General features: G+C 36.8%; 1 protein-coding gene across 6 annotated transcripts; it reads left to right on the top strand.

Annotated features, from left to right (window-relative positions):
* The first annotated feature begins 476 nt into the window (after positions 1-476).
* On the top strand, positions 477-3,761 carry LOC145940825 (E3 SUMO-protein ligase ZBED1-like). 6 transcript variants are annotated; one of them, XM_083046422.1, is made up of 10 exons: positions 477-565; positions 776-855; positions 965-1,064; positions 1,148-1,408; positions 1,484-1,798; positions 1,951-2,209; positions 2,280-2,389; positions 2,467-3,003; positions 3,146-3,327; positions 3,404-3,761. In XM_083046422.1, exons 2-10 carry the CDS (start codon positions 834-836, stop codon positions 3,739-3,741), a joined length of 2,124 nt encoding a protein of 707 aa, XP_082902548.1. In that variant the 5' UTR covers positions 477-565; positions 776-833; the 3' UTR covers positions 3,742-3,761. The 6 variants fall into 6 exon arrangements, 5 of the variants coding, with proteins under 5 accessions (XP_082902548.1, XP_082902547.1, XP_082902551.1 ...); XM_083046423.1 differs by lacking the exon at positions 477-565 and adding an exon at positions 575-609; XR_014426078.1 differs by lacking the exon at positions 477-565 and having other exon boundaries at positions 573-855; positions 3,243-3,327; positions 3,404-3,435.
* Positions 3,762-14,397: the final 10,636 nt, after the last annotated feature.

The raw sequence follows: 14,397 nt of genomic DNA, 5'->3' as shown, positions 1-14,397 counted from the left end.
AATGGAGCGTGAAAAGGCATTAAGATATAAAGTTGAGCCAGTAACTTCGGTAGTGAAGTTGTTAAAAAATCGTGAAATTGGTCAACGAAGTCCTAATGCAAAATCGTTGCATCAGTTTTTACGAGATCATGAAAAGAAAACATTGGGTGCCTGTTCTTGTAAGTAGGGATGCAAAGTTTATCGATATTTATCGATACTATCGACAAGACCAACTATCGATAGTTGTCGACAAGAAGGTGAAGGAGAAGTCTCTATCGATATCGATAAGAGTACGTTCAAAAACCATCCTCATCTGAGTGACTCGAGTGCATTCCCTCTCTTTTATAGAGTTAGAGCCCTAGCACAGACTTTTGCATAACGCATAACGCATAAGCATAAGAAATTCGATTGGTTGAATTTCTTATGCATATGCGTTATGCACGTTATGAACCAATCAAATTTCTTATGCATATGCGTTATGCGTTATGCAAAAGTCTGTGCTCTGGCCTTTAGAGAAGTGACATGTGATGTTTTCGATTTCCGAACGCAGCCTAATTGTCGAAGTTTTTACGTGCTTTTTGTTTGGGTATGACGTAGTTTATGAAGTCGTAGACGATAGACGTAAATATTGTAAGTAACGCACAAGTTTAGGATGTCGTAAAAACGTGCTACAATCGAAAATTTCATATGCCAAAACTTGTGCGTTACTTGCGTCTACCGTCTACGACTTACATTATTATCAATGTTAACAACTATATATCCTAACTTGATATTAATGAATAATTTAATTTGACAGATAATTTAACTTTTTAAAAGTGAGGTTATTTCAATTTTCGTTATTATTATCACGCAATATGCATTGGGAAGAGGAAAATGGTAAGTTAATAATTTGAATTATATTAAAATTACATGCAAAACAAATTAAAGTTATTTATAAAATATTGTGTATTTATTACTCTATTCTGTTATTTATCTGTACTTATAGAATCAATAGTTGATGATCCCCAACCTGCAAAAAAGCAGAAACAATCAACATTACAAGGCTTTCTTGTATCAAACTCTCAGTCTGAATGTCAAATTTCGAAGTAAGTAATAATTTATTTTAAAAAATGCTAATATTTTTATATTTTTAAAATTTATCTAATAAATTTATTCTTTTGTTGTTTAGTGTAAAAACAAGGATGAAGAAATCAAAAGTATGGGAATTTTTTAAAAAAGATCCAAACAATAAGAAATTATCTGTATGCATAATATGTAATACTGAAATTTATAACAGTGGTAATACAAGTAATTATTGGGATCATCTACATCGCTATCATGCCTCCAAATTAAAAAAATCTATTGAAGAGGAAGAGAGCCTTTCACATTCTACCCCCAGTGGAAGTGAACCTGAAGGAACAAGAATAGAAATTGAAACTGAGAATCATTGGTACAAATATTATAAATTTATTTCCTTTTAGCGTTTGTATAGGCTCATGTTTGTTAATAATTTCTATTGTTTCAGTGTTCAAACTAAAAAAAATTTGCCTCGAAAACGTTCTAAGAATCAGCCGTCATTGAAGAAGTTTATAAAAAAGAAAAGACTCTATTATGGTGCTAACAGTAAACAAAAAATTATATTGGATAAAGCATTAGTAAAATTTATTACTAGAGATCTTCAGCCTTTGAGCATAGTAAATGACATTGGATTTCAAGAATTTGTGTATGAATTGAATCCACGATATTGTTTGCCAAGTCGACCTACAGTCACTAATGTTTTAATTCCAAAAATGTATCACGAGGTGAAAGAGAAAATTTCAACTATTTTAAATACTGTCAAGTATGTTTTTTCAAATGTTTTAGTTTTTTATATTTTTCTTCTACGTTTTTGATTAAATTAATAATTTTTAATATTTTTATAATTTTAATTTTTTAAATAATTTTTAAAAAATAATTTTTAATTTTCTTCTAAGTTTTTATATTATTTTATAGATATTTAGCAATAACTTTTGATGGCTGGACTAGTGTTGCCAGAGAATCTTATCTGACGATCACAGGTCATTTCATTTTTGAATCCAAATTACAAGCAGCATTACTGAATTTTATTCACGTGAGTGATGTATCATCAACAGCTGAAGATCTAAAATCCTTAATTCAAGAAAAAGTATTGAAGATATACCCAAATGTAGAACTAGTATGTGCTGTGACTGATAATGCTGCTAACATGATAGCAACTTGTGAGAAATTAAAGGTAAATTTTTACTTAAATAAATTATATTTAAAACTTATATTTATCATATAATGTATTACAATTTTAATAGGTGAAACATGTCCCATGCGGAGCCCATTCTATACAATTAGTTGTAAATCATGCCATATTAAAAACTAAGCCATCATCTTCGTTAACTGCAATAGATACTGATGTGATGAAGTAAGTACTCAAACTTTATCTAAATGTGTATATTTCTATTATTCTTTATTTTATTGAGTTTAAATTAAATGTTTTAGATTATTTGAGAGTGATGAATTTGAAAATTTATCTTCTGAAAATGAAGTTTCAGTTTACATTATTTTAAAGAAATGTAAGCGTATAACTACTTTCTTTCATTCAAGTCCTAAGAAATCAGCTGAATTGAAAAAAGAACTTAATTTACGTCAAATGGAAGTTACAACTTTAGTACAATCAGTTTATACTCGTTGGAATTCATCTTATGAGATGTTACAACGTATATATAAAACTTTAGATTGTATTAATATTATTTTATTAAAATTTAAAAATAATATTCCTCTATTGAATCATGAAGAAACACAATGTATCCCAGATATTTTAGCTTGTTTGAAAATATTTGCTGTTATGACTGAAAAACTAAGTGGTGAATCATATGCCACAATTTCTCTTTTAATTCCATGTACAAAACAAATACTCATTGAGTTAAAAAATTTAGAATCAGTTATGAAAACAAAAACTGGGCAAATATTTCGAAAACTCCTCATTAAGTTGAGTGAAGATAGATTGCTGCAATATGAAACACGAACTGTTCCTAGGTATATAAATTTATATTATTCTTAATATTATTTAATTATTTATATAATTTGTTTATATAATATATTGTTATATAATTTATAATATATTATTCTTAATATTTTATAATTTAATTAATTACTAAAATTGTTTATTTTATTACAGCATTGCTACAGTTATGGATCCTAGATTTAAAAATTTAGGATTTTATCAATATAATAACTTTGGTAATGCTGCAACTTCTATTAAACATGAATTGAAGATGATTTTAAATTCTACGACTATTCCACCTATTCATGCTCAACCTTCGGCTTCATCTAATTCTGATGATTCATCTAAAAAAAAAAGTAGGATCTCTACAAGTATTTCAATAAGTCATGTATTTAATTAAGTTTTATTTTTAAATCGTTACTTTTTGTTTAGGTTTATTCACATTTTTGAACCAATTTCGAAGTCCTACCCTGCCAGCTTCTCACAATATTCCACTATTGTCTCAGGCAATTGTACATTTCAATTCTTATTTGGAAGAACCAATTCTTGCAGAAGATGAAGATGTTATTAAATTTTGGATTAACTACACTAAATGTGATGCTTTGAAGAAAATAGCTTTGAAATACCTCTGTGTACCAGGTACATCTGTTCCATCGGAGAGGATTAACTCCACTGCTGGAAATACGATAAGTGATCGACGTGCTAGATTAACCTCTGATAATGCAAAAAAACTAATTTACTTAAAATGTAATTACAAATATAGTCAATAAAATTTTGAATATACATTTAATATAAATTTGTCTGTTTTTATAATATTTATAGCCTTATTTTTATTTAATTATATTTTATTTTTGTTTAATTATCGAATATAGTATCTGAAAATGTAATCTAGGAGAATCTATAGTTAAAAAATAGCATATAAACAACTTATAAAACTATCGATATTTATCGATAGTATCGACAAGGATCTTGAAAACTATCGATAGTATCGACAAGCAAATTTTTTCGATAGTTTGCACCCCTACTTGCAAGCATTCGTGTTTTATGACATATCCCCTATATTGTTCTCCAAAAAAGCACAATCTTCATCTTGGCGTTTTTTGGAAGAGGTTCCATTGGGTGGACTAATATTTACGCGTCCAATAAATCTGACGTCAAAAGGCTGAGATTATCATGTAAGTTATAAATTAAATTAAATTACATTAAATTAAATATAAATCAAATTATCTATTAATTATAAATTCTTAATAACATTTTCTGTTATGCAGGAGTCCCCGCCCAGCAGTCCCCGCCGCTTCTCGCAGCCACCATCGCGCTGCAATAAATTTTATGATTATATTATATTTTATATTATATTTTATATTTTATATTATATTTTATATTATATTTTATATTTTATATTTTATATATTATATTTTAAATTTTAAATTTTAAATTCACACACACACACACACACACAAACATTTTGTAAAATACACACACACACACACACACACATAGTTATATAATAAAAATTATTTTAAATATTTAAAAAAAATGTATTTATTTTAGATTAGAACTTCTCCCCTTCCTCATCCTAAAAATATTAATTTAAAAAAATATAAAAAATATTTAAAAAATTCTCTCTTACGAACGCCTCTCTCTTTGCGTTCTCCTTCGCTGCATCAGCTCTCGCGCTCTCCATCACCGCATCGTCTCGCAACATCTCTCTCTCGCTCTTGTGATATCTCTCTCGCGTGCACCTCGCGCTCTCCTTCGCTGCATCAGCTCTCGCGCTCTCCTTCGCGTCATCTCGCTACCTCTCGTCATCTCGCGCTATCTCTCTCGCTCTTGCGTCATCTCTCTCGCGTGCGCCTCGCGCTCTCCTTCGCGTCATCTCGCTACCTAACCATCTCGCACTATCTCTCTCGCTCTTGCATATACGCCTCGCTGCAACACCTCGCACTCTCAATCGCCGCATCATCTCGCTACCGCTATCTCTCTTTCGCGAACGTCTCTCTCGCAACATCTCTCTCTCACGTTCCTCTCTCCCCGCGGACCCCTTACCCAAAAAGTTTCATGCGGTCTTTCGCGGATTCCTCTCTCCCCGCAGACCCCTCGCGGACCCTAAAATCGCGGACGCTTCCCCCTCCCCGCGGCCCCCTCGCGGACCCTAACCTCGCGGACGCCTCCCCCTCCCGCGGATCCCTCGCGGACCATAACCTCGCGGACGTCTCCCCCCCCCGCGGACCCCTCGCGGACCCTAACCTCGCGGACGCCTCCCCCTCCCCGCGGCCCCCTCGCGGACCCTAACCTCGCGGACGCCTCCCCCACCCCGCGGACCCCTCGCGGACCCGGTACCAAAATCGCGGACGCCTCCCCCTCCCCGCGTGACGTCATTCTCCCTCCCCGCGTGACGTCATTCCCCCCTCCCCGCGTGACGTCATTCCCCGCGCCCTGGGTTCCCCTGGCCCCTCACCCCCCTCATTGCCCCTGGGTTAGAACCCGCCTAGTATCACTACTCAAGTGATAATCCAAATTTATTAATCGACATTTCGATACCACTAATATTGACAGACTGACTCGTATCGTGGATGTATAACTTATTTTATAATAATACGAGCTTCGTAAAGTTCCTCGATAATCGATAATATTTCATTGCTGTGGGCGTTGTTGCCGGCTTGACGTGAAGCTTCGAGCAATCGCAGACGATCTACCAACTCGTTGGGATCATTCCAATGCACGTAATCAATCTTATTATTGTTTAAGATCATAGCATGCGGTATACCTTTTCCAGATTTTTTATCAGAGAATAATGGTGCGATTATATATTTATATTTGTATCCCTTGTTACCTAATACAGGCTGATTCACATTACCATTTCGTCTGTGAGCATTTGTTCTTATTAATATACTTTTATAGTTTTGCAAGTCATTCGCAGTATATATTTCATCGTCGGGAATTCTCTTGAAAACCAACTCGTAAAGACCTGTTGTTCCAACGTATTTTGACCCATCGATAATTATATTATCATTTTTATCCACATCGAAATTTTTATTACCGAGCGTCATTCCTTTGTCGATAAATTTAACACCGTATAAGTAATCCATCTTGGAATTTTTATCTTGATTCAATATAGCTGCCACATATTTTTGAGCAAGTGGACCCAGGTGATTTCGCAATGAATTTTGACCATCGGATGTTTGTAATGAATGTTGAATTGATGTCACAAGCGATTGAGGTGAAGTCTCGAAAATTTCCTCGATAGATGTCTTATCATGCAATAATTGCCTTGGCTGTACATCTTGTATCGGAGTAGAAGTAGTTGCATCCAATAATTGTTGCATTCGCCTGCTTTTGATTCGCTTTGGAGTAGAAGTTATACCGCTCAATGATATATTTGATCGCTTTGTTTTAAACTCTTTTTTCTCTCCGAGCATGCTCAATGGTTCAATCTTTTCTTCACCAGACTCAACACCAAATGTATTTTCAACAAGCTGTTTCAGAGGTTCAGAGATTGGTTTAAAATGCCTCTCCAATGCATCGTCCTCCTCCATTTTACCAGTTTTCAAGAAACGATATTTTTTACGGATTGAATCGCTCGTTTTCGCAATCTCTAACACAATCTTTTCACGATCGTTATTCATAATGTTGCAATTTAGACGTTGCTCAATCAATGCATCGAAAGCGACTAAGTGCTTTGTGGTATTGCAAATTCATTAAATCCTTTTCTGTATCGTCCATTAGTCAGCGGACTGTCCTTGTCAATCGCTGCAAATCCATATTTATGTTGCCAACATTTCTGACAAAATGCGCGAAAATTATTGTATGACATATCTGTATTTACATGATCGTTGTACACATGTTTCAAGTTTGTCCCATCTTGTTTAAATAAAATTAATAAGTTTGCATTGTCACGTACAAGATGCTTGGGTATCTTGGCATACGTTTGACAAAGATAGAAACAGTCGACGCTCGAGTGTCGCCCCATTGCAAAGTACTCTCTTACCTTGCTCATCGTACCTTGCTTGTCACATGCCACGTCATCAAAGATAAAAATGGAATTCGGAAGCGCCTCACTCGGTGGAATGACATCACTATTATTAGAGAATGTAAAATAACCAATTTCTTCTATCGGTGATAGCAAATTTTCCAAATATCGATATTTCGGTTGTTGAAGCGATTTCGAGTATACGTACACGTTCTCGAAGCAAACGCCGTGCGGGCTTTCTATCAAACTAATCAACGCGTTAGTTTTACCACAATTCGAAGGCCCGCAAATGATTCCGCGTATAGTATTCGGCAGTATGTTTCCATGTCTGCGTATTTCTTTATCCGACATCAACCGTGTTTTATCGTCGAAATTTGTAACTTTGATTATCGTCGATTGCTGAACGAACCGCATGTTTTCTCTCGAATGAATGAATGAGTCATGGAGAGCCTATTTATAGCTGTGCGGAACCATGAATCACTCAGTATTGAAAAAATGTTTGTTCTGCTAACAAGTGCTTCCGATATTCACGGTTTAAGCGCCGAACAACTGCAATTTGTACCAAAAGCATTTTTATTGCGATATGAAAATCACATTCACTACGTGTGGGACAAGCTTCCGGAACACATAAAGGCGGATCCAGAGATTCAGACCTGTCGTCGATGTTTCAAACATTACAATCGACCGTGGCAGCAAACGCACATCGACGGTCCAGCGCCGATGATAAAGGATTGCAGCGAATGTCAACGAAAATAGGTAGTGGTCTCTTTAATCGCGCGATAAACGCACTTCCGATCGAATTACATATCCCCGGCTATCAGTTTTGCGGTCCGGGGACTCATTTGGAAAAGCGATTGGCTAGAGGTGATCGAGGCATTAATCCATTGGATGCTGCGTGTCGCGAGCACGACATTGCATATTCTCAAAACAACGCCCTCAGAGAACGACACGTTGCTGACAATATACTCGCTGCGAAAGCGCGAAAACGTATTACTGCGAGAGATTCGACTCTTGGTGAAAGAGCAGCCGCTACGACTGTTTGGGCAGCTATGAAAGCAAAGACAAAATTCGGTATGGGGATGAAGACGAAAAAATCTTTGAAAAAGAAGAAGAAACGAATACTGTCTGTGGCGAAGCGTGGTGGTATCTTGCCCATTTTACCATTGTTGGGAGTTCTCGGTTCGTTGGCCGGTGGAGCAGCGGGAGTCGCAAAGGCTGTGAATGATAGCAAGGCTGCGCAACGTCAGCTTGAAGAAATGCAACATCATAATCGCGCTATGGAAGGTCGTGGAGTTTATCTCGCTCCATACAAGCGTGGACAGGGATTCTCAACTAAGAAAAAAAAAACGTCAAAAAAAAACGCTAAAAATGCCTGTGGGTGTAACAACTAATGTACAATTAGAACAACTGGCAAGACGTATGCATATACCATTCTTTAGAGGTGTTTTCATGCGCAATAATTTCCCGATAAACGGTGTGCGACAAAATGAGAGCGGTATCGTCAATTTGGACGACGTTGATGGTCCCGGTACTCATTGGGTAGCATATGTAAAGAGGGGAAATCGATCAATATATTTCGATAGTTTTGGTAATCTACGACCACCCAAAGAATTGGTGCAATATTTAAATGTTACGAAAATAGAATACAATCACACATCCTATCAAAATTATAATCAGAATAATTGTGGACAATTGTGTTTACGATTTCTTCAAACGGTTGATATAAAACCTGTCAATCCATCATCACGATTCAGTTTGACAACATGTCGCTAACACTAACGTTGACTGGCAAAAGTAGCGTTCTCGCTGTAAGCTACTTTCCAGCTATAGATTTATCGAATGGTGATTATGAGCTCGGTTTAACAGATTTTGAAACTTATCATACGATTCCGAATGTAAATTCTAAGAATAATAAATTTTACTTTGATAACGATGACAAGGAAATTACAATACCCGAAGGATCATACGAAATACAAGCTATAGATGAATATCTGAGACGTGCAATTTCACAATATCCTTCCAATAAAGAGCAGAATGAAGATGCAATAGCGCTTCGCGCCAATCATAATACTCTAAAGAGCGAAATCAAATGCATCTATAGAATAAACTTTAATAAACCATACAATATAGGATCGTTGTTGGGATTCTCGTCGAATCGTATATTGCAACCTCACAAATGGCATGATTCGGATTTACCTATAAATATTATTAGCGTGAATATTATCCGTATAGAATGTAGCGTCACCACTGGTGCGTACAGTAATGACAAGCGCGTACACACGATACATGAATTTTCACCGAGCGTGCCGCCAGGATATAAGATATCGGAAACGCCTGCACAGATCATTTATCTCCCGATCGTCGTACGGAGCATTACTGATCTAACGATATGCATTGTTGATCAAGAAGGACGATTGTTGGATTTTCGAGGAGAGGAAGTTACTGTAAGATTGCACGTACGGCGTCGACAAAATTAGCGTGTGATGCTCGTGCTAAATGATACGGAGCACGTGAGAGATAATAATTTTACGAGGGACATTACGAGGGACAATACTTTTGCGAGAGCAGCTGCGGCAGTGAGCGACAATAATCAGAGATCTCGTTACACTAAAAAGAAACTCAGCGCATTGAATCGCGAATTTTTAAAATCATTGGGATTCATCGTACGAAAAGATGATTGATATTTTGAATATTAGTGGTGAACCAGTCTTTGATGATCGTATCGTCAAGGTTGAGACACATACATACAATCCATATGCTAACACATCGCTTGGACATAGCGACGAGATACGGATACCTATACACCACCAGGATTTGTACACGTTGCCGTGCGAAAGCTTTTTGTATGTCGAGGGAAAGTTAATGACATCTAAAATAGATGCAAATGAAACGATGATATTAACAAATAATTGTGTTGCGTTCATGTTTGATGAAATTCGATATGAACTCAATGGTGTGGAGATTGATCGCAACAGAAACGTTGTAATAACTTCAACGATGAAAAATTATGTTTCTTTAACAACCGAGAGAAGTAATATCTTGAAGAATGCTGGATGGGATATGACACATAATGGGGCATGTAATGAAATTTGTATGTTCAACTTTTGCGTGCCGCTCAACATGCTATTGGGATTTTGTGAAGATTACAAGCGAGTTGTGATTAATGCACGCCACGAATTAATTTTGATACGTTCGCGCAACGACAACAATTGTCTGTATGGACCTGCTGAAGCTGCTATTGAATTACTCAAGATACAATGGCGTATGCCTCATGTACTATTGAATGAGGTTAATAAACTGTCCTTGCTACGAGCATTGGAAAGCGGGCAATTCTTAAACATGAGTTTTCGCACTTGGGATCTATACGAATTTCCTCTGCTACATAGTACAACCAAGCATTCATGGACTGTGAAAACTGCTTCTCAGCTGGAAAAGCCGCGATATGTGATCTTTGCACTGCAGACTGGTAGAAAAAATATTATGACAAAAGATGTTACTGTATTCGATCATTGTAAATTAGCCAACGTAAAGCTGTATCTAAACTCTGAATCTTATCCCTATGATGATTTAAATTTAGATTTTGAAAAAAATAGATTCGCCCTCTTGTTTGATATGTACTCTCGTTTTCGCAAATCTTATTACGGGTGTGATATTGAGAATGTACTAACTATCGCGAAATTTCTACATTGCGGTCCTCTCGCAGTTATTGATTGTTCGCGACAAAATGATTCTGTCAAAAATTCTACCGTGGACGTGAGAATAGAGTTTGAATGTAAGGAAGATGTACCGGCAAATACTACAGCATATTGTCTCATCTTGCATGATCGTGTTGTCGAATATTGTCCTTTGTCCAACGTAGTTCGTAAAATTACATAATCAGCAATTATCCCCTCCTCCGATGTAATATAAATGATTGAGATTTTTAACAATCTACATCAGTCGTCCAACATTCTTGCAACAAAATGGTTGTACCGACGTTTGTGGATCTGCAAGGATTTATTCTCAATAAACAGTTTATTGTGAAGGAAGCGGCGATTCTGAGAAGAGGATTCATTGTTTCACATTATTTTTTCGCATGCCCCGTACCATGGGGTGTGCTCATAAAATCGGAGAGACGTCAAGCTTCATGGTTGACTCGAAATCATCATGGATTGCAATGGGAAGATGGAAGCGTTCCATACTGCATGGCTCAGCATTTGATTACAACAGCTATCGCTGGTATGATACAAGAAGAAGAAGAGACATCCTCTCTTGTGTACGTAAAAGGCCATGAAAAGCGAGAATGGTTGACCAATATAATGGACGATGCGAGAAACGGTTTCATTATTGAGACCTTGGATGCAAACTATGAAGATATTCCTGCATTAAACAACTTAGATACTACCTATAGCCTACGTTGCGATAAACATATAAAAAATTGTGCTTTAGAAAATGTATTTAAAATATTTAATTGGTGGTCAAATCATCACAATGATTCGCCACACCCTTTTTTTGAATAAATTAATATTGAAATAATATTATCTTTGTTCGCTCATTTTCCTCATACGCATACAAGTATTATATGTCTACACGTGCTCGTATTAATTTCAGCATGTGACAGAATTCTTATGTTATAATTTTTTAAATGTAGTCGATTGAGGTTTGAATGTGGTTGATTGATGTTCGATCGAGGTATGAACATGGTTCGAAAGTGGTTCGAAGGTGGTTGATCGATGTATGTACGTGGTTCGATTGATGTTCGATCGAGGTTGATTGATGTTTGATCGAGGTTCGAAGGTGGTTCGATCGAGGTTGATTGATGTTTGATCGAGGTTCGAAGGTGGTTCGAAAGTGGTTGATTGAGGTATGAAAGTGGTTAATTGATGTTCGATCGATGTTCGATCGATGTTCGAACGTGGTTGATTGAGGTACGAAAGTGGTTCGAAAGTGGTTGATTGACGTTCGATCGATGTTCGAACGTGGTTCGAAAGTGGTTCGAAGGTGGTTGATTGACGTTCAATCGATGTTCGAACGTGGTTGATCGAGGTACGAATGTGGTTCGAAAGTGGTTCGAAGGTGTTTGGTTGATGTTTGAACGAGGTTCGATTGTGGTTCGAACGTGGTTCTATTGACGTTCGAAGGTGGTTTCAATTTTAAATATTATTCATATGGTTATTCTCATCATGGAATCTTTGTCTCGGACCATCTGTTTTCTTATCTCATGTGCCGAGTAAGCGTTCAAGCTATTATGTTATACATCCCCTACTCTTTTTAACGTGAGCGGGTCTGTCTCCGCGATGTTCGTCATAAAGTTTTTAGCGTTTGACACGTTAGTATCTTAAAAAAGAGTGAAAAAAAACAAAAAAAATGACTGGAGGTTTTCTGCACCGTACGCTCCCCGAAATAGTAAGTTGTACAATTTATTCAAAAATTTTGTACAGAATGTTGCAATATGTTTAGATATATATATTAAATATTCATATTTTTCAGATGATCTATAACATTGTGCAAAATTTACGGCCGCAACACGTGGTGGAGCAAGGTTTAACTGAACGAGAGTGGGTGAGAATGCTGAGGTGGGAACATCGACAAATGTTTGCAGAAATGTGGTGCGAAACTGCAGAGGCGCGGGAAATGGATGCCAATAACAGTTGGCTATGGGAGAACATGTATGCTCTTCGGGAACTGTTTGGCCTAGAGCCATATCCACCAGAACCTGTGGTGGAAAATTGGAACTAGTAAGTATTTCTTTTTAATTATAAATTATTAAATTAATTAATAACAAATTTCTGTTATGCAGGAGTCCCCGCCCAGCCGTCGCCTCCGCTGCGCGCAGCATCAAACATTTGGCCGCCTCAACATATCCAGACACTCTCGTTCAGAGAGGCATTGCTCAACCATGTGTTGCTGTCGTAAATATTATATTTTATATTATTATATTATATTTTAGATTTTATGATTATATTATATTTTATATTATATTTTATATTTTATATTATATTTTATATTATATTTTATATTTTATATTTTATATATTATTATATTTAAAATTTTAAATTTTAAATTCACACACACACACACACACATACACACAAACATTTTGTAAAATATACACACACACACATAGTTATATAATAAAAATTATTTTAAATATTTTAAAAAAATGTATTTATTTTAGGATAGGTCCTCTCCCCTTCCTCATCCTAAAAATATTAATTTAAAAAAAATATAAAAAAATATTTAAAAAATTCTCTCTTACGAACGCCTCTCTCTTTGCGTTCTCCTTCGCTGCATCAGCTCTTGCGCTCTCCATCGCCGCATCGTCTCGCAACATCTCTCTCTCGCTCTTGTGATATCTCTCTCGCGTGCACCTCGCGCTCTCAATCGCCGCATCATCTCGCTACCTAACCATCTCGCACTATCTCTCTCGCTCTTGCATATACGCCTCGCTTGCGTCATCTCTCTCGCGACCCCTCGCAGACCCGTCACCTAAATCGCGGACGCTCCCCTCCCCGCGGACCCCTCGCGGACCCTAACCTCGCGGACGCCTCCCCCTCCCCGCGGACCCCTCGCGGACCCTAAAATTGCAGACGCTTCCCCCTCCCCGCGGCCCCCTCGCGGACCCTAACCTCGCGGACGCCTCCCCCTCCCCGCGGACCCCTCGCGGACCCGGTACCAAAATCGCGGACGCTTCCCCCACCCCGCGGACGCCTCCCCCTACCCGCGTGACGTCATTCCCCCTCCTGGCGTGACGTCATTCCCCCTCCCCGCGTGACGTCATTCCCCCTCCCCGCGTGACGTCATCCCCCCGCGCCCTGGGTTCCCCTCGCCCCTCACCCCCCCTCATTGCCCCTGAGTTAGAACCCGCCTAGTATCACTACTTATATGTATATATATAATATACATATAATGTATTATATTCTGTGTGTGTACATACACACACATAATTTTGAAATAATACATTTTTATTTTTCGATTATATCGATTGGAAAAAATAAACTTAATTAGATTGTAACTTATATAAAGCTACATTATAATATCGAGAATATGTAGGTATTATGCACACATATCTGCATGCGTCATATACATTTCTTATATTTATATACACGTATGCAAACATAAATAATACGTCTATATATATATACGTATTTTATTTGATACAGTGGATTATCAGAAAAATAAATTTTATCAGAAAAATAATAAATAAAACATTTTCAGGAAAAATGTTCTATATAAAAGTTGTAAAAGGTTTCGAAGGGGGACAATATCGTTTTGTTCGGTGTTTTTCAAAGATATTTAGAGGTCAATCTAGTTCTTTTTATGAACCTACCTTTATTATATAAATCGAATCCTCGCAATATTCAACATAAATAGTTATAAAATGGCTAAAAAATAGAAACTTTACGAGATATTTTATAATTTTGATATAATTTTATAAATTATGAAATATATCTTATAAAATATTCATTTTTTTCGA

Source organism: Prenolepis imparis, unplaced genomic scaffold (genome assembly GCF_030444845.1).
Source record: "Prenolepis imparis isolate NDT839.2.m4 unplaced genomic scaffold, iyPreImpa1.0 SCAF_9, whole genome shotgun sequence".
NCBI lineage: Eukaryota > Metazoa > Arthropoda > Insecta > Hymenoptera > Formicidae > Prenolepis > Prenolepis imparis.
The sequence above is the reverse complement of the archived record's forward strand: the minus strand, read 5'-3'. Positions and strand labels throughout refer to the sequence as shown.

What these genes read in the sequence shown, in the direction of transcription:
- LOC145940825 (XM_083046422.1), top strand. Translation starts at nt 834, where the DNA reads ATGCATTGGGAAGAGGAAAATG. An exon ending in CAACTTGTGAGAAATTAAAG is followed by an intron (nt 2,210 to 2,279) that starts GTAAATTTTTAC and finishes CAATTTTAATAG; the next exon opens with GTGAAACATGTCCCATGCGG. An exon ending in GAAACACGAACTGTTCCTAG is followed by an intron (nt 3,004 to 3,145) that starts GTATATAAATTT and finishes ATTTTATTACAG; the next exon opens with CATTGCTACAGTTATGGATC.